This window comes from Argentina silus (genome assembly GCF_951799395.1).
Source record: "Argentina silus genome assembly, chromosome: 12".
NCBI classification, from domain to species: domain Eukaryota; kingdom Metazoa; phylum Chordata; class Actinopteri; order Argentiniformes; family Argentinidae; genus Argentina; species Argentina silus.
Genome location: NC_139666.1, coordinates 14,771,382 through 14,791,381, shown reverse-complemented (window position 1 = coordinate 14,791,381; position 20,000 = coordinate 14,771,382). Strand labels below are relative to the sequence as shown.

At 46.3% G+C, this 20,000-nt stretch overlaps 3 protein-coding genes across 5 annotated transcripts in view; 2 read left to right on the top strand and 1 right to left on the bottom strand.

Annotated features, from left to right (window-relative positions):
• Positions 1–2,227: 2,227 nt before the first annotated feature.
• On the bottom strand, positions 2,228–10,099 carry septin10 (septin 10). Of its 3 annotated transcripts, none has more exons than XM_083681759.1 (10): positions 9,964–10,099; positions 8,903–9,017; positions 8,472–8,667; positions 8,035–8,221; positions 4,980–5,141; positions 4,735–4,831; positions 4,466–4,634; positions 3,877–4,009; positions 3,451–3,635; positions 2,228–3,236 (listed from the first exon to the last, which is right to left on the bottom strand). In XM_083681759.1, the coding sequence occupies exons 1-9, from the start codon at positions 9,991–9,993 to the stop codon at positions 3,453–3,455; spliced, it is 1,272 nt and encodes a 423-aa protein (XP_083537885.1). In that variant the 5' UTR covers positions 9,994–10,099; the 3' UTR covers positions 2,228–3,236; positions 3,451–3,452. The 3 variants fall into 3 exon arrangements, with proteins under 3 accessions (XP_083537885.1, XP_083537884.1, XP_083537886.1); XM_083681758.1 differs by having other exon boundaries at positions 3,457–3,635; XM_083681760.1 differs by lacking the exon at positions 9,964–10,099 and adding an exon at positions 9,701–9,783 and having other exon boundaries at positions 3,457–3,635.
• Positions 10,100–10,627: 528 nt separating this feature from the next.
• sowahca (sosondowah ankyrin repeat domain family Ca) lies at positions 10,628–12,567 on the top strand (the record flags this gene model as incomplete). Its single annotated transcript, XM_083682607.1, has 3 exons — positions 10,628–11,455; positions 11,611–12,000; positions 12,118–12,567. The coding sequence occupies 3 exons, from the start codon at positions 10,628–10,630 to the stop codon at positions 12,565–12,567; spliced, it is 1,668 nt and encodes a 555-aa protein (XP_083538733.1).
• Positions 12,568–14,911: 2,344 nt separating this feature from the next.
• akap17a (A kinase (PRKA) anchor protein 17A) overlaps positions 14,912–20,000 on the top strand; it is a 5,577-nt gene continuing 488 nt past the window's right edge. Inside the window, exons 1-6 of the mRNA XM_083681490.1 lie at positions 14,912–15,043; positions 15,593–15,941; positions 16,130–16,558; positions 17,379–17,527; positions 17,783–18,023; positions 18,303–20,000. The exon at positions 18,303–20,000 is cut by the window's right edge and continues 488 nt beyond it. Coding sequence (XP_083537616.1) covers positions 15,612–15,941; positions 16,130–16,558; positions 17,379–17,527; positions 17,783–18,023; positions 18,303–19,247 — 2,094 coding nt within the window. The 5' untranslated portion in view covers positions 14,912–15,043; positions 15,593–15,611 and the 3' untranslated portion in view covers positions 19,248–20,000. The remainder of the gene's footprint in view (positions 15,044–15,592; positions 15,942–16,129; positions 16,559–17,378; positions 17,528–17,782; positions 18,024–18,302) is intronic.

The following is a 20,000-nucleotide window of genomic DNA, read 5'->3' as shown; positions in this document are numbered from 1 at the left end:
GGCTCTCTAACAGTCAAACGGGTTGGTCAGTGTTGTTTTAAATAAACTCTGTCTCTTTTTTTTTCCGTCTGTGTGAGAACCAGCACTTTTCCTGAAAGCTTACAGTCAAAGTCTAACTTTGCGCAAACGTTCAAGTTAGGTGTGCAAATCTAGATTTGCCCCTTCCTCATCTGAACAGGGCTGTTGTCTCTGTGGAGCTAAAGCACAAGTCTTCATTCATGTTGGAGATGCGTTTCCACGTCACCCAGACAGGAAGTCAGAGCACACAGCTGGCAGCCATCTTGGTATTCCTGTTGGTCAGTGTGTTCAGGGTGCTGACTGACCAGTTTCTGTACCTCTTGAGTTGACCTCCTAAAGGGTTTAGTTCAGCATGAACTCTCATGCCTAACCATGACTGTGGAGTTTTACATTACTGCAACAAAAAAATAAAGTATATATATAAATATATATATTGTGCAGAATATTTATAGGCCGTTGGTGCCAGAGTCATGCTAAGCACTGGTGAACAGTGCTCTACCATGTGACCATTATACATCGTCTCGTACTGATGACCCGTGGTTGGTTGGTTTTTCATGTCAAGTGCATTTTCGCAATAAATGCCTTTGTTTTAAAACAAACCGACTCATCTCTCTGTGACTATGGCTCCTGTTTCATGTCCTGATGTTTCTGCTGTATTACACCCGTCAAAAGAAACTGTTGGTTGTTGCTTATTAAATGATTTGGGCCAAAACATCCAGACAGCCCATTGCACCTGATATGTCTCCATCTTTCTGTCTTTCTCTCTCTCTCTCTCTTCCTTTCTGTCTGAGTGAACAAGGTGTTTAATTGGTCATTTCAGATCTTCCTCCACAGCCCTAAATGACAAGCCCATCTCTCAGCCTCGGCCTGGCGTCCCTCCCTGTCTCAGTGGAGGGATCACAGGAGAGTCTGTCACAAATAATCACCCCCATTTGCATTTAGAGTGTGTGGCTGAGGCCTGGCAGCCAGGCAAGTTATTTAGGTGGAGAGATATTGTGTGTGTGTGTGTGTGTGTGTGTGTGTGTGTGTGTGTGTGTGTGATACCTGTCTACGGGTGAAGGCGTACAGGGCATCATGCTGCATCAATCAATGACACTGTAAAGACTCAAACCAGCACACTCAACTTCAGCACAAGCATTACAACCAGTAATGCAGAAATCAAGATTTTGTGTTTGTGAAATTCCTCAGGAAACAGTGAATGTCACCTTGACCTAAATCTCCCCCTCTCCCACACATTCATCAATGTGTGCACACACACACACACACACACACACACACACACACTCACTCCACTCCAATACTCACACACTCTCTCTCCACTCCTCCACTCACGCACACACTCCACTCCAACTCTCACATACTCCGGGGCACGAGGGAGGTGTTTGGCATTGTTGATTTCCTCTACTCAGGTCTCAAACCTCCTCATATTGTATTTACAAGCATACACACAGTCAGCTGAGCTGCTGCAGGTATTGATCAAGATTCCGTAGCATCACCTGGCTGCATTCCAAACCTGTCTGGCAGGGAGCCAAGACTCTGCAGAGTGTCAGATGAAGGGCGAAGAGCTCAGGGGGAGAACACTGCAGATAACAATGCCTCTTCAGGGCAGAACATATCTTTTGAACAGTCTAGATACTTTATATGATATACTTGTATAGTCCATGTCAGAACAGTTCTGACATTTATATCCCCACCCCACATTCAGGTTTTGATTTACCATTGTGTGCATGGTTCTTTTGAGGAGAGTTATAATCCATATAATGTAGATGTAGGCAATTAACTTGTTTTCTTAACTGTCTATTGAGCTTGTGAAACTCCTTTACACTTAGGAGGTTCTATAGGGTTTCGTGTTGCTGGGTTTTTATTGCATATAATTACATCATGCTGTAACCTCAAGAGGTTTCTGTGTTGACTGGCTTCTGCTACAACATTGCACAACTCTCAGAACAGACAGAATCGACATCAAACAGAAATTCATGAGTTTGGTGGTTTATATAGCAGTGTATGTGAGAGTGAATAATGATGTTTTTGAGAGAAAAGCATCAGAATGCAGCTAAGTTCCTCTCTCAATCCTATATCCCGTAGCGCCCTCTAGTGTCTCAGTAATGCTCTACGGCCCCAGAAACATCATCAGGACACAATAAAGCATCTCATTTATCTTCTTGCAAAAGGCAGGAATTGGGAACACAAATGGAAGACACAAAGTGTATCAAGAAAAATACAAATGTTTATTTAGATTTTTTAAAAGGTTCCCCAGTAACACTATTTATTCAAAATGCATTGCGTTACAAATGAGTAGGTGAGCGTTAGAATAAGGAATGTGTATCAGTGGGTGTAAACAACGCTGTAAACTGGTAGTGTAGGTGTCTGTGGAGTCCAAATAAATATCACACGCACACATTGTAAGGCACATACAAAGTTAAAGCACTAGTGTGGACAGTCTAGGACTGTATTATGTTTCATAGACAGGAGTATAATTACTATGGAAAGGTTAAAAATTGTGATTTTGTGTATACACAATTCTGAATAGACACACACAGTATATGCCAGTCCCAAATAGACCAATGGCTCTTACCCGTAGGCACTTCAGGTTGATCTGGGTAGACAGTACAGGTTGTAGGAAGCGCTACAAAAAACATTACACCTAGCCTATCAAAAGGCAGGACGGATGACTCTATTACCATATTGCCAATACCTCCCTCGTAACAGGATAGGGGTGCCATGTGATTAGTGGAGGTGAATCTGGGGTAACAGGGAATGGTAGTGGATAGTGAGAGCTGGTAAAATGCAGGGAGTGGTAGTAGATTGTGAGAGCTGGTAAAATGCAGGGAGTGACAGTGGACTGTAAGACCTGGTAAAATACAGGTAAAAACAAAGATATAACCACTATTTGAACCTCAGTGGCTGGGGCATAAAATAAAGGGGGTATATAAAAAATGGTTGGATATATAAAAATGGTTGTGTGTATTTATAAAAACAATATGGCACTGAAAAGAGGTATAAATCCCAGTGGGAGGATACAAACAACAGTAGGAACACAGACAGAGACATTGTTAAAGCAAACACAGCAGGATCAAAGAGTCAGAACTCCTCCTGGTTAGTGTTAAGAAACTGGCCAATGAGGACAGAGAGTAGAGGACTGGTCCTGGATGCCATTGGTTGTTTATTTGGGTTTTGTCTCACTGGAGGCACAGTGAGGTCTTCACAAGAACCCGGAGCTGAGAGAGAGAGAGAGATGGAAGGGGTTAGACCAGACATGGACAGGTTAAAACATCACATTAAGCATGAATGGCCCTTCTGATCCAGTCAGTACACTCAAGAGCGAGAGAGGGATATTTCTCGAATGATGTGACAGCAAACACTCCTTTATTGAAGAAACATCTTTCGAAGAGTCCATCTAATGTGGAGGTGTTAGATGAGGTCAAGCTTAACTCTCACTTCTTGCGGTCCTTGTCTTTCTTGCCGTTGGTGTTTAAGCTCTGAGTCTGCAGTAGCTGGGCTGCAGCGCGCTTCTTACTGAAGGAACTCTGCTCCTCCTCCAATGCTCTCCTCTTCTCCTCCAACGCACCCTTCTCATCCGCATGCAACCGCTTCAGCTGCTCAAACCGCCCCTGGAGCTACACACACACACACACACAATCTATCTATCTATCTTGTGTATGTGTGTGTATATATTTATCTTTTACTATGGTGTTGTTGGCATGTCAAGCTTAACCATCTGGAAAACTCAGGTCACACAACAAGGTTCACCAGTTAATAGATTCCATTGTCTGTGTAGGCATGTATGTGTGTATGCATGTATGTATGTATGTATGTATGTATGTATGTATGTATGTATAAGTGTGTGTATATATATACCAGTCTCTCTGCGTCCTTGAGCTCGGCCTCCTTCTCTTTGACTCTCTGGACGAACATCTGTCTCATCTCCTCCTCTCTCTTCTGAAGTTCCACAAGAAACTCTTGACGCTTCACCTGGTAAGTCTGCTGGAGACTAGAGACACAATAACATGCATCACAAACTACTGAGATTAGCAAAGTGAACTGTTGGAGTGAGGTTAGGGGGTGACACCAACTAGGAGTCAGTGCATTGCGTGAGGAATGAGATGGAGGGGACACAGGCTTTGTGGCATAGTGTCTAGTTAGGGAAGACAGCAGCATCAGAAAGAGGGGATGTAGGGACTTGTGGCCCATAAACCATGAACCCTTTATGCAAGATGTGGCTTCCAGGCTGGTTTCTACTAGTTTGCTCTCTGGGTATGTGTGTGCCAGGGGAAGCTGGTGGAGGTAGAAATTAGAGGACGGGCTCATTGTAATGCATGGAACGGAATGAGGTATGGCATCAAACATGTTTGACACCATTCCCTGTTCCTTTCCATTCCATTCCATTGAGCCCGTCCTCTAAGTTCTACCACCACCAGCCTCCACTGGTGTGTGCACGCATTTGTACCCGATTGGTTTGCACTCCGGGCCAGTGTCTTTGAACCCCATCTCCTCCAGTTTGCAGCGGCGGTAGAGCTCATAGTGGCGTGTGTGAGTCTGCTCTCTCAGGTCCTCCATGTTCACACAGATCAGCATCTCGCGTAGCTTCACAAAGTCACAGTGGCTCTCATTCTCCACTGAAACACACACACACAGGTTAGGGAGGCATGGCACGGCACAGGGGGGCTTGTCAGTGTCTCTCACAGACACACCCACCCACACAGGGGAGTATCCTACCTTCCACCACGCCCCAGGGGTACTTGCGACCCTTCACCATCTTGTTCTCCACACACACTTCCTCTGTGCTGCCCACCACTGCAAACGGCAGGTAACCCTACAGGTACACATATTAAGGTTTAGAGACACATGGAAACACTTAACTGTCACATTTAATCTGCAGGGGGGGGGGGGGGGAAGTCAGCAAGACATCAATGTCAAAGCGTGCCATTTATCAGTGTGTGCGTGTGCATGTGGGTGCTCACATTCATGGTGGTGTTGACCTTGGCGACAGTCTCGTCGTCGAGGGGGAACTGGTAGATCTGCACTCCGTTGCTCACCAGCTCACTCATGATCTTGATCTTAAACTTGTGAAGCTCACTCTTACTGATGGTGTCTGCCTTAGCTATGACCGGGATTATGTTGACCTGAGGACTCAAGAGAGAGGATTCATAAACATCACAAACTGAAACCATTTCTATATCAATATCTAGCCCGATGTCAGAGGCATGATTAGCTGCATTGGCTGGAATACTAACTAACTAACTACCTAACTGGAACCTGAAACAAGAGAAAGGAAAACACACTCTACACATTGCAAACAACACGTCCGAGGGAATTTAGATGTCAACAACAATACTTCCAACCAGCCCCATCATTGTCCTACTAATAGACGCTAATACTTGCTGATCCTAATGCTAATAGCATTAGTATCATAGCCTGCAGTAAGACACTTTTCCACCATCAGGCTACTGAGCTGCATACATTCCTCTGCGGCTGTGTTTGAGAGAGAGAGAGAGAGAGAGAGAGCCTCCCAGGCCAGAGCCCTCATCTCTACACAAGCCTCCCACAATGGGACCACAGCAAAACACATGGCTAAAAATACACTCTTGGTCTGTTTGAAAAACAGTGTTCAGCAGTGGCTGTCCTCTCAATCAGTCCTGTAGTTTCACACATGCACTCCATCTCTCTGTCTGTCTGAGCAGCACAAAGGCCAGCTAGCTCTCACAACATTCCACAGAGCATTCAACTCCATTTATATTCAAATGAGAGGGTTACTCACACTCCAGAGCTGAGAGCTCTCTCGCTCGTTCTCACACACAAAAACACCACATGCACGCACACACACACACACACACACAGTTGAACTCAGTCCAGTCAGACTGTGTACTTTGAGAGAGCGTGGGAGAACTACAGACCACCCCTGAGTGAACACAGCTAGCCTGGAGCTAGTGGGATAATGTGTCTCTCTGACATACTGTTGGACTAACAGAATAACAGTTCAGACGGCATCACTCAGTCACATGCACAGAATCCTACATAGCACTCAGATTCCAGCAGCTATAAATAAACACTGACATCTGGAGCTTAATCTGTCCTGGAATCAGAAAAATGGCTGACACAATCACATCTGTTGGAGAGTCGTCGTTGTAGGCTACACCAGCGGAGGCTGGTCCATTGAGGAAGAGAAGCATGGTTCTACCTTGAATATTCATCAAATAATTAATTGATTAAGATAAAAACTGCTGTACAAAATGCAATCAGCTTACACACAAAAAAAATAGTCTCCAATAAAAGTGACTTTCTATGGCTTTCAACAGTGGTCCCAAATGGTTGAACTTCCGAGGATGGCCCTCAGACCAAATATGGCAAACTGTCGTCTAGGCCAGTGTTTTTCAACCTTTTTTGAGCCACGGCACATTTTTTACATTGGAAGAATCTTGCGGCACACCACCAACCAAAAATGTTACAAAATGACACTCTGTAGCCTGATACAGTATATATAATTACAATATTAGTCTCTAATGGCATCTCCATCCACAAAACGCACATTGGCCAAGAGCTGAGAATGTCCACTAATATCCGTAGACTCATCAAGTTGCAACACAAATTTCCTACTGATGCGTATCTTTCCCAAAACATGACTTTCGATGTCTGTAGACATGTCATCAATACGCCTGGCAATTGTGTTATCTGAGAGCTGGACTTTAGCTATGTCTTTAACCGCGTCAGGGCCGAGCATCTCGTTGACGATGGCTTTGCAGGCAGGTAGTATTAATGTCTCTGCCACAGAGTGGGACTTTTTTGATTTAGCTACGAGTTCAGCAACTAGGTAACTAGCTTTGAGGGCTTTCTCATTTACCTTTGTGGTTTTTCTCATAAAAGTTGCCTGTTTCTCTGTGATTTCACGCAGGCGAACAAAATAGTCCATCGGCTTGTTTTGAAGCGACGGGTGTTTCGTTTGGAGATGGCGTTTAAGCTTGCTTGGCACCATGGCGCTGTTGGACAGCTTCTCGCCACACACCAAGCATAATGGAGTCGGGGTCGTCTCATCCCCGGTGAAAGTAAATCCGAACGAAAGATAGCTTTCGCTGTATTGCCTCGAGCTCACCGTCTTTGCTTTCTTTTTACCACCACTCATACTAGGGCCTTCACCTGGGTCAGAATCTTGTCCAGGGCCCAGTTCGGAGTTTGCATTTTTCCATTTTAAAAACTTCTCCATCACTGTCAACCACGACCTGTCGCATGCGTCACTAATTCTCTTGTCTCTATGCAGGAAAGAGGCAATTAGCTACCTGCTGCCACCCGGACGAATATTACATTACTCTGCCAGTCACTATATTACAGCACAGACACTCGACAATGGCATATTATTTGCAGATAATAATTAATAAATGTTAATTTAAAAAAAAGTGAAATTGGATCATTTCTCACGGCACACCCAACGATCTCTCACGGCACACTAGTGTGCCGCGGCACAGCGGTTGGGAAACGCTGGTCTAGGCTACCTAGTTCACTGACTGTGTGTGTAGTCATTTCTGGTACAACACACTGGAGAGAGATTTATTGAGAGAGACATATAACTTTTCACATGTATTTAGTGAGAGGAGAGCGAAAAGGAGATTTTCTTTTAGTTTCTTTAAATTAGATTTTTCTGTTCGATTTTCGTACAAATGATTCTAAAATAACCAGTCAGCTAACTGAGCTTGCTAGCGTCGTTGAATATCCCGAGGTGATGACCACTCCACTCCATTATCAGTGTCAACTCTCTGAACTGAAGCCATGTCCCATCCCCTCCAAGCACTGTGAGCAGCCCTGTCAAATTCACTCTACTGTATGTAGAGTCAATCACATACACAAACACATGTGCAGTGGTTGTCTTCAGGGTACAATCCTGTCCTGCCTTGTGGAAGAGTTGAGCTCTTCTCCAACACCATACATGACCCTGCACACAATCATTTGTCTTAGACAATCAAGTTTGAAACAAGTTTCGCCGTCTCCATGCGGTCCACACCCATTCACTCACACACACACACACACCTTGCTGTCGAGTTTCTTCATGGTGACGAGGTCGAGGGACTGGAGTGAGTGTCCAGAAGGGGAGATAAAGTAGAGACAGGCGTGGACACGAGAGTCGTGGTAGTTATGCAGCGAACGCTTGATCTTCAGCTCCTCCTGAAGATACGTCTCAAACTGGCGGTCTATGTAGTCCACCACAGGCTGATAACTATGGGGAGGCACATCTTATGGGTCATTTACTAGATACTTTTCATAAGGAGGAACAACAAAAGTACAGTCCAATACACACAATGATATACAAAAGACATGAGTTGTTGAGTGCCTGGCGTGTCATATGGGCATGGTTTGCACTTTTGGAACTATAACATTGAGTTTGCCTGGCACAATGGAACTCGAGTACAGCCAAGTATTTGAAATGATTTAAAATGCTATTTGAAAAAGGTCTGATACATACACACCTCTCTTGTTTGTTCATCTGGTCTCCAAAACCCACAGTGTTGACCACAGTGAGTCTCAGTCTCACGTTGCTCTCCTGTAGATCGTACGTCTGAGCGTGCAGCTTCACCTGTGGCTCAAAGTGAGAGGACTCAAAGTTCTCAAAATTGGTGTTGAACAGCGTGTCCATCAGAGTAGACTTACCGATGCCCGTCTGACCTGCAGTGAACAGGAAAACAATTTAACTTAAAATCATTTAAAGTTACATTTCCCCATTCTGCTATCATAGCCCCAGTTAGCTTCAATAGCCAAATTAGACAACTTCGATAATCAGAGTGGAGAATGAGATTTAAGGGGAATGTGCTGGATCCCTGGATTCCCCCCCCATAAGTAAGTAAGGACAGGAGTGTCAGGTGACAGGAAAGAGTGATGAGGAGGAGAAGGAGGTTATTACCGATGCAGAGGATGTTGAAGCAGAAGCCCTGGCAGGTGGACTTGTTGACCAGCTGGTCTGGGAGGCTGTCGAAGCCCACATGGCCTGACAGGGAGAAAGGGCGGGCACCCTTATCCTGATACGAGCAGAACAGATTCTCATTATCACACTTCCAGATATCCACCCATGGCACCAGCCTCATGTGGGTCCCCCCCGAGTCAGATTTAAGTAGTTCCCATTCCCAAACACTGATGAGGTCAGTTTTCTCCTCATTTTGCACAGGGCAACATGGTTGTGAACTAGTCTCCAGCATTCTCAGAGCACAAACTCTCTACTCTCACTTGAACTTCAGCTTCGAAGTAACTTTCAATGTCCTGATTTCTCTCTATGCCCCCCTCTCTAGGGGAGATTCCTACCCGTTTCAGATTCCCTGGCCCTCTCTGCTCTGGCACTGGCACTGGGGTCTCAGTTCTCAGCTGGTCAAGGTAATGCAGCTAAGGTGGGGATGAAGTTGCATATTACATACACACTCACACACGAGACACACACACACACACACACACACACACACACACGACACACGACACACGACACACACACACACACACACACTCTCGTTGTATAAATAAACATTCCGTTTTAAACGTACACAAACTAATGCTGACAATAAGAATCAGAGGATTTTATGAATTGGACTCAACTGATGAGTTGGATTCAGCTGATGAGTTGGATTCAACTGATCTAGCTTGGAAAGCACAGCTAGCTAGCTACTGTTTTTAGGTTAGCTAGCTACAGTAGTAGCTAACAGTTATCACTCACTGAGTCTCTGGTCCCAGCAAACAGGCGCAAAACACCATGTGGACGTTTGTGAAAGTAGCTAGCTAGCAACCTAGTAAGGCAAATCGTTAGCTAACTTGAAAGTAGGCTTAATTCATTGATTGTTAGCTTCTGCTAAGAGTTGGCTAGTTTGCAGAGACACTCCCTGCTGCCAGTCAGACATCCCAAACGGGGGATGTGTCACTCTGTGTCTGTCTCAAGAAAACGTACTCTCTCTTCGCCCTTTAAAGACTTTTAAAACTTACCAGTTGTCGCGCAACATCAGAGGATGCCATACTTTCAGTGGGAAAAGACAAATGTCAAAACAAAGTTGATCAGAACCACAAATTCCTGATTCGGACCCGCCTTTGTAATCCAACTGGGTCAACCGGCCAGTTGAGACTAAACTAGTGCTCGAGAATAAGGTGACTAATGTATGTGACTTCGATATGTAAGACCAATTAAGTATAATGTCAACCAACTACAAGTAATGTATGTATTCTAAAACTACAAGTAATTCGAAGTTGTTCTTTTATGGACGTTGAGAAACAATAGTAACAGTAGTTAATTTCATCCACCCTCCCCTAATGTAATGGTATCACCCGATTCCCAGCCTGCCAGTGCTGCCATGTTGGCTCTGGGAAGGACTGAACCGCTCCATTGTTCCCAATAGAAATGGGGACCTAAAATGGCTAACTACGTATAGCAGTTTCACACATGGCCTGCGTTACTAAGGGGCGGGCATCTCTGTTTTGATGCGTGTGCGACCCCTGTCTGTCAGTATCGGAGGAAAAATCGGAAAGCAGGAATGATGATGTTGTCATCGGCTGACATCAAAGAGCTGTCACCGCTACACGATGAGAGGATGCAACACTGGAGAGTAACATTTTAAAAACAAATCGCGTTGGTTAATTTCTACTATCTACGATCATGATGGCGAGCGAATGCACAGAAGAAGCCGTGCTGGAGTTTCTAACGAATAGGGGAGGGATGGTCCGACACATGGACTTGACTGATCATTTTGAATTAATTCGGAAAAATGATCCATCTCAGAATACACTGTACACTGAAACTCTAAAACGCATCGTTGACAGCATTGCTATAGTGAAGCTTGAAGATGGCGTGAAATTCGTGTGCTTGAAGAATGAGTGCATGGGCTCAGTGAAGCGCACGGACTCGAATGGCCATGATGGAGAGTGTAAGGGAAACGGTGTCAGTGTAGGAGAGAGTCCGCTATCAGAGCATGACAACCGGGCTGGGAGCATCAACATGAATTCAACGGAGAGTAACGCTGCGCTGGTGAAAGAGCTATCAGACAACTATGTCAATGGAAACACTACCATTGGACATACAGTATCTGAAGACAAAAATGCACGCAATTCCCTGACTGGGCTGGATAATGAGGAACAGTCCAACGGTAATGACCATCCATGCGTAGAAAAGGAATCTGTCCTGGCCCAGAGTGATGAAACTGTTGACCCCAGCTCAGTAGAAGTCAGGCTGAGAGAGAGAAAGAGGAGAGAGTCTGCCCCTGTTATAGGCTCAGTGCCTGACCCTGCCCACTCAGGTGTGGTACCTGTCCATGTGAGGGGCGGTCGGCGAGTGTCTCGGTGCTCGCAGCGTGCTCTGCTGACCAGCGGTCTGTCGGAGGACAGCGCATGGGAGGGGCTGGACTCAATGGGCGTGTCAGGAGATGGCAACACCCCTAAGAGCAGCCGAAGAAACTTCATAGAGCTGATGATGAGCAGCTCCCCACAGGTAGGCTTCAAACAAGCATTTTATACTGGGAACAATTATTAACTGATATCCACAAAGATGTACGTTAGATCAGCTCATGTCTCGGTGGCCACAATGCATACTAGTATTTGTCCTTATTAAGACCTGAGTCTCAACCCTTTCCTCTCTATGTCCAGGTGCGTCGGTCCATGATCCACCGTGGCTCTCGGATCAGAGATTCTGTTCGGAGTGACGGTGACTCTGCCTCCCTCCACTCCTCCTTGACTGATGAGGACTGTGCCTCGGTGGCCCTGGACCCACTGGAGCATGAGTGGATGCTGTGTGCCTCAGATGGCCTGTGGGACAGCCTGCAGCCCCTCCTCTCCCTGGACCCCAGCCTGGTCTCCAAGAAGGACTTTGTGACAGGCTTCACCTGCCTGCACTGGGCGGCAAAGCAAGGCAAACAGGAGCTGATATCCCAGCTGCTGGGCTTTGCTAAACAGAACTCAGTGTCTGCAGATGTAAATGCGCGCTCCAGCGCTGGGTACACACCCCTTCACCTGGCAGCCATGCACAGCCACACACAGGTACTGCCCTGATCTAGCCTGCTTGTTTCACGTTTTCTTGGTTTAAAATCTTTTCACTTTTCATTGTAATTCCATTTTCTGTGAGACCTTTGTTGTGAAATGCGCTGTGATTGACAGGTGGTACGTATGCTGGTAGAGGAGTGGGATGCAGACACAGATGCCAGGGACTACAGTGGGAGGAGGGCCGGCCAGTACCTCCCCCCTGCTGCTGTTGCAGACCTGCAGGATGGGGCCGTTACCTCACCCGGGGGAGACTCGGACACAGAGAACACAGACAGCGGAGCAGGCCGCTGGAGATTACCCAGAGTCCTCCAGTCTAACCTGAACCCCCTTAGGCTTCTAAACCTGCCCGCAGAGGGGGCAGGGGATGGGGGAGGGACAGGAAGGACCAAGTCTGTACACAGGAAATCATCTCTGAGTAGGCTCAATGCACGGCTGCACCGAGGACGCTTCAGAACCCAGATCATCCACAGCACCTCTTTCAGAGAGACCGGGGAGGGAGAAGGGGGAGACGAACCCCCAACCAGCCCACTCAAACCCAGACCACTGTCAAACCTGTTTGGATAACTCTGCACTTTTAGAGTCCTATGGAAAATAGTAGCCCTGATATGACTCACCTCCTTTTTATGATACTATAACATGGGGGTTAGCCATACCATGTCTCGAAAAATGGTCACCTGGGTCTAAGTCTATTTCTGCTTAAGCCAACAACAATGACAAATATGGTTTTGGCTAAAGCAGAGACAAAATGGCATCTAAAGCTAGGGAAACAGCCCCTAAAAGTTTAGATATACAGTAGTTACAAGATACAGGGAAATACATTTTAAATATGTTTGATGTGTAAAGAGAGAATATATTTTCCCTTTAGATTTATGTTCAGTTTGGTTTGAAGGTGCTGATTATCACTATAGTGAGCTAATATAATGTGAATATTTTAATTTAACATAATTATTTAAAGAAAACTCTAACTAACTACTAAAGGCAAAAACTACCACTGGAGTTCGCTTTTAAATCATTCTCCTAACACTTATTAAAGCAACCTCAATGTAACTGCACTTGTCACTTTGAAGGTAACAAGAGAAGTTTATGAAATGAAAGTATGAAATTGCAGAGACTTTGGGTTTTGTATAGTAGATGTTTCAGTGTTATAGGGACAGAAGAAAGAAAGGGCAGTAAAAAACAGGGTCACACGGTTTACAGTATTTCCTGTGTGCCCCTGTTGTCCTGTGTATTGCAGTATATTCTGTTGTTGATCTCACGTCTGTAGTGGTTTTCCATTGGAGGAAGGGAGAAGAGGTTATCTGGCCAGTTAGTGGCTGAGGCTGAGGGTCTATGACTCTTGGCCCGTTATGGATATACAGACTGTACTGCACTTACTCTAACTGGAGGCAAACCTCCCATGATGCCACGGCACTGATGAGCATGATGTAGTTGTGTTTTACAGACCCTTGTTTAAGCTGCTGCCTTGTAAACAATCGTTTGTTCGATTATTGTCTTTTGTCTTGTGTTTACTGTAGAGGAAATTTGTGTTTTGGTTTTGTGAAACAAATATATACATGAATATGTTGACCTATTTTCTCTCAATAATTGTAACACACACACACACACACACACACACACACACACACACACACACACACACACACAAACATTCCTCATAGTGTCATAGTGTTGGACTGCAGTTCCCCACTTGTGTGATATGGTTGGATTTATTAGGGGTTATCCTCGGTTAAGGATATATAAAAGGCTACTGTACAGACCTACCTGATGTCACTTTTCCAGATGTATGATGAAAGAAATGTTGTGCACTGCCTGCCTGCCTGTCTGTCTGTCTGTCTGTCTGTCTGTCTGTCTGTCTGTCTGTCTGTTTGTGTTTACCAGATACTGTGAAGTTACTGTAAATTCTATGAAAGCCACTTCCGACTGAGCCACTGTAATGTTTTCTCCTTCTCTTCTAATGTATTTTATGGATTGTGTCTCTCCCTCTGACTTTGGTTTGTATTTTGGGGAATAAAGCAATAATTGTTTTCATACATCTGTCTGTGTGAGTTTGTAGTCAAAGCAGTGGTACCATATTACTATTTCACTGACATTAACTGGGTCTTCATTCGTGCTGAGAACTACACTGAACTTTTGCTCCAATTCCAAACAGTAAATTTACTCAAATAATAAAGTTGTGTGAGGTTTTGTTTTACCATGCTGGTCAGACTGTAAACACATATTCTAGGCTGTATGACATTAATAATGAAATATATAATGATTGTTCCACTCTTGTGTGGTTGAATTATTGATGCCCACTGATTGGCTCACCACAGAGTAGTTAATTTAGCATTCAAGGCTTTGCAGGTCCACAGGCTGTCAGATGAAACACTGCTATGCATCTGTTATGTTTAATGAACTCCCACTCGCACCTGCTAGGTTTGTGTGTGTGTGTGTGTGTGTGCGTGTGTGTGTGTGTGTGTGTGTGTGTGTGTGTGTGTGTGTGTGTGTGTGTGTGTGTGTGCGCGATTATTTCAAATGGGTCCAGGCAGGGATAGTTTCCTTCAAATACTCTCATTGGCTGTGAATTGATTGTCGAGTAGAGTTGAGCAGCGTGAGTGGAAAGGCCCATTACTGCAGTGACCTACATACACAGTGAGGTGAATAATGCCTATTATGTAAATTCCTCTGCATCTTTTCAGGGAAACTGTGCCAACATTTCTGCCTGGGGGTTCCAGTGCTGAGAGAGAAAGAGACACACACTGAGTGTGTGCACTCATGCGACAATTAATGTATGCTGCTCTCTAGTGGACACTGGACACAACGACAACAGTCAGGGATAGTATGAAGCGGGTTTTACCGCAAGGTGGTGCTCTGGGTTTTTTTCACAGTGGAAATGCGGCTACCTTTGGTTAGCCCAGTTGAAAGTTCAACGAATTCGGCGTCTGCCAGTCGCTAGCTAGCTACGTTTTGTTCTGCAGTTAACCGAAGTTTTGTAACCATCTCTTAGTTGTAATGAACCCAAATAACATAATCTTGATACATTAAGCTGGCAGTAAACCAGGTTAGTGTATTGCCGCTAGGTTGCTGATATTTCTTGTTTTTTACGGTATACATAAGTATTCCGCCCATTGATTTAGTCCGTTGTTGCTATCCCTAGTGACGCTCGGACTAGTGTGTGGTGCATGCTGTAAAGGTTGTTGCTATGCTATCGTTCCAGGAGTATGCTAGCTAGCTAGCATACTCCTGGAACCATTCAGATAGCGCTAGCTACTGTTGATAGAAAATGTTTTTTTTCCCCCGAAGTGAACATGATAGCTAACTACAATTTGACAATGAATCAGAATCAATCAACTGTTGCTTATGTTAGCTAGTTCCTGTGTCTGATGCCATCAGTGATGGTAGCAATTATTTTTGCCGTGGTTGGCCGGGCGAATGAACCAGGAATTAGGAAAATAGTTTACTTGTATGCACCATTCAATTTATTGTAAACTACAACGAGGAATCATAGTCCACCAAGCAACAGATGTTCATTTTCCAGGACTCGTCCTGCCCACTGGCCGTGTCTCATTAGCTCGGTCTCTCTCTCTCTCTTTCTCTCTCTTTGTTGCAGCTTCATTCAGCTACCTGTAATGATGACCACCATAGTCCACGACACGACAGAGGCGCTTTGTCTGTGTTCTGAGTATAACCTGTACCTGAAGCCTATCGCTAAAATGACGGTCAGTGTAGCCTTGCCCCAGCTGAAGCTGCCCGGGAAGAGCATCTCCAACTGGGAAGTGATGGAGAGAGTGAAGGCCATGGTGACACCAGACCAGTTCTCAGCCCTGCGGATCTCCAAGAGCACCATGGACTTCATCCGCTTCGAGGGAGAGGTGGAGAACAGGACCGTGGTGAAGAGCCTACTGGGACGCCTGGATGGCAAGAGCATAAAACTTAGCGGCTTCACTGATATACTGAAGGTGTGTGTGTGCAAATTGTATAAATCTGTACTGTGGTGACAGAGCAGCTTTGAGAGGCAAAGCAAATGTCAGCGAAATAGATACAACTCCTCTGGCTTGTCGCTGCATTAACTAAACACATTCTCAATCAGCTGAACTGGTCTGGTAAAGGTGAATAGCAATGTTGAATCTCTTCTGGTCTCCCTCAGGTGCGTGCAGTGGAGAACAAGATGGACTTTCCCACGCGTCATGACTGGGACTCGTTCTTTCGCGACGCCAAAGACATGAACGAGACAGTGCCTGGAGAGAGACCGGACACCATCCACCTGGAGGGCCTGCCCTGCCGCTGGTTCACCCAGAAAGATGGCCTCCCCGACCGGCCTGCTGAGGAGGTGCTCCAGACCGTGTTCCAGGGCTTTGGCCCTGTCCGCAACGTAGACATCCCCATGTTGGACCCTTACAGGGAGGAGATGCTGGATAAGAACTTTAACACCTTCACCTTCGGGGCCCATCTGAACTTTGAGGGTTACGTTCAGTACCAAGAGTACGACGGTTTTATCAAGGCCATGGATACACTCCGAGGGATGAAGCTCATGCACAAGGGAGAGGATGGCAAGGCTGTGGCCTGCAACATCAAGGTTGGTTCAGTTAAAGTACCATGAGCCATGCCAAGCCATTTGACTCTGGTTGAATAGGGCCTTGAGTAAGACTGCTGTGAAAGACTGGTATTTGGATCTGAACAGTGCCTTCTCCTCCACTAACATCCGCCATTGAGCACATGTTATTGCAATTATCGTCAAGTGTGTGATAGCAGGCAGGGTGAGGACTGTGAGTGTGTTAATCAGATGGAGTGTATTCACTTCAGTCAGAATGCTTATGTAACATAGCCGGTTTAAGGCCTTTTAGTGAAATGAAATTCAAGGCCGTATTATCATTCTAAGGATCACTGGGCAAAGCAGGGAACTGGATCTCTAATCCAAAGAACAAAGCCACTCATCCTAAATGAAGAAGAGAGGCGGGGAGGGGGGGGGGGGGGTTACATAATCATATACATGGTGATAGGCAGTCATTTCATTCCACATTCTCTCAATTTCCCCTATTTAGCACGCATGCAGTTTCATCATCAACTGAGTAATTACATCTAAGTGAGGTCTTGGGACATTTTTGAGGTTTTGAGTTGAGGTTAACTTTTCAACCTCTTTTAAACCAAGGAGAAAATATGACATTACAGTCAACACATGCAAGTGTTTGACAAACTTAATTTAGGCTTAGTGTTGTTTGCTACTCAGAAAGATCACTTCTATAAGTGTAGCCATTAGGTTTAGCTGGCCTACCCCACTCAGTTCTGCTATTACTTCAAGGAATAAAAGGAAGGATGCATCTTTTAGGCTTTTGAAGAGGGCCCCTGTCTCTACAAGAGGCTGAATATACCTCTTGCATGTTCTTCTTGTCTGTCAGGTGACCTTTGACACCAGCAAGCACCTGAGTGATGTGACTCTGAAGAGGAGGCAGCAGGAGCGACTGAAGCTGCAGGAGCTGGAGAGGCAGAGGGAGGAGCAGAAACGCAGGGAGAAGGAGGAGGAGGAGAAACGCAAGGAGGACGAGAGGTACGGACAGAAGGATGGAATAAGACACGTGTCTGGTCCAAAAACAGTCTCTCACTCTCCTAGTGTTTGCATAAAAAGTAGTCAGATAGGTGTAAGCAGCATGTTGTTTGCTCCCCATAGCCTTACATCTATCCAGTCCCTATAGATCTGCTCCCACTGAAGGGTACAGGGGTCGGGAGAACGGTTATTTCTCGAAAGTAGACTTGTAGAGGTGTGTAGAAGAGGATGGATACATGCTTCTGTTATGGTTTCTAGGAAGCAGAGGGAGCAGGAGGAAGAAGAGAAAGAGAGGAGGAAGGAGGAGAGACTGCGTAAACGAGAGCAGAAGCTGAGAGACAGGGAGGAGAGGAGGAATCAGAAGAAGGTGAGGAAGCGGCAGGAGGAGGATCAGAAGCGGCTGCAGATGAAGATCGCCTCAGAGGAGAGGAGACTACTGCTTGCTCAGCGCAACCTGGAGTCAATCCGACTGATCGCTGAGCTACTGGGAAGGGCCAAGGTACACACACACACACGTATGCGTTTTCACACACACACACACACACACACACACACACACACACACACACACACACACACCGTATCTATACAGTGGCCCAATATTTTAGGACTTATTTCATAATCCACTTTTGATAAACACAAACTCTTCAAGACGAGAGACATGACCTTTCATCTCTTCTCCCCTTCTTTTTACCTATCTTCCCCTTGTCCTCTCTTTCCATTCTCTCCTCTTCTCTTCTATCCCCTCCCCTCCCTCTCTCCTCGTCCTCCTCTCCAGGCTCAGAAGCAGCAGGAGCAGGAGAAGGAGAGGGCCGAGCAGGAGGAGAGACAGAGGGAGGAGCTGGCCCGCCAGAAGGAGGAGCTGGCCCGGCTGCAGGAGCTGGAGGCCTGCAGACGGAAGCAAGAGGAGGAGCTCCGCAGGGTGGAGGCCGAGAAGGGAAAGGCCCTGGAGCTGCAGCGTAAAGAGCGCGAGCTCCGACATCGTCTTCTGGGGAACCTGCTGAAGAAGGGCAGTGGAGGAGGAGAGAACCAGAGTCAGACCGCCCGCCGGGCCTCGCCCCCGACACAGCCCATGACCTCCGACCAGCCTCCGCTGAACGGGACGAGGAGGCCAGAGGAGGCCAAGAACAGAGCAGGGGAGGGACAGAGGGCTAGCATACGCTCACTGGTGTCTGAGAAACAGAGACAGGGGAGGGAGGACAGAAGAGGGGGACGGGAAGAGAGGAGAGGGGGAGGAGAAGGAAGAGAGGAGAGGAGAGGAACGGTCCAAAGAGGCTACAGCAGGCACAGCAGAGAGAAGGAGAGGGAGCGGAGTCGTACGTGGAGGGACAGGAGTAGATCCCACAGCCGGGGCAGGCGGAGGGACAGCCGCAGACGCAGCCACAGCCGCAGACGCAGCTCCAGCCGTTCTAGGAGGAGTTCTAGCCGCAACCACAGGAGACGTGGTCACGGCCGCCGGCGGAGCAGCAGGAGCTCCAGCCACGATAGGAGCAGAAGCAGTAGCGTGAGGAGTCACAGCAGAGGGAGGAGCCATAGACGTAGTGGGCATAGAGAGGACAACAGCAGTTCTAGCAGCAGTAGATCTAGGAGCAGGAGGTCTAGGAGCAAGAGCAGAGACAGGCGGAGCCACAGCCGGGACAGGCGGAGCCGCAGCCGGGACAGGAGTGGCAGGCACCGTAGTCATAGCAGGAGTCGGGACAGGAGTCACTCCAGACGACACTAAAATGTGTTAGTGTAGTAGACTAGCTGCAGAGACCAGGCCTGAGGAGAACACATACTAGTACAGCCTGACTGTAGTAGAAACCATAAGAATATTGGTTATTGTGCTACATATCAATTACAGGTGTAACAAACACGCACACGCATGCACGCATACACACACACACACACGCAAATGAGGTGGACACATGGCCTTTTAGACAAACCCTCTCCACCGGACCACCTCAGAGCTCTCCCCAAGGCTCTCTGTTCACCTCAGAGTGTTTCAGTGGAGAGACTTTACGTTAGGGAGGAAGTACAAAAATAAAGACTACTGTTCTGTTGACATGTAATGATTCCATAAGTGCTGTAAATCACAGTTTGTATGTTTCCCTATTGGGAAGCTTTCAGATCAAAAATACCTTTTTGTTTGTTTGTTTGCAGGAACTAATTCCTGGCTTATTTTAAATGCAGTTGACTGTGTTGTTCAGTATCAGGAGTTCATGGGTGGTTCATAGGGATCCTGGGAGTTGTAGTTCTGCACCTGACAGACACCTGCACACAGACAAGTCCTGGGACAGCCTTAGTTCTGGGCTTGTAGTCTTTTCCAGGAGACACAAGATGGACGCCAAAGATGATAGGCTTGTTTGGACCACCATGTTCTTGAGTTGGCAGACATTCGACCAGGCACCGCATTTTGTGTTTTAACTTTAGAAATAATAGTAGTCATAACTTAAAGTGGTTCTCTGGAGTGTAAAAGAAGTGTTTGAGCACTGTG

Coding starts and splice junctions, on each gene's coding strand:
- septin10 (XM_083681758.1), bottom strand. CDS start 9,993: ATGGCATCCTCTGATGTTGCGCGACAACTG. Junction 8,668..8,902: donor CTTCAACATCCTCTGCATCG/GTAATAACCTCC, acceptor TGTTCACTGCAG/GTCAGACGGGCATCGGTAAG. Junction 3,636..3,876: donor TCAAGGACGCAGAGAGACTG/GTATATATATAC, acceptor GTGTGTGTGTAG/CTCCAGGGGCGGTTTGAGCA.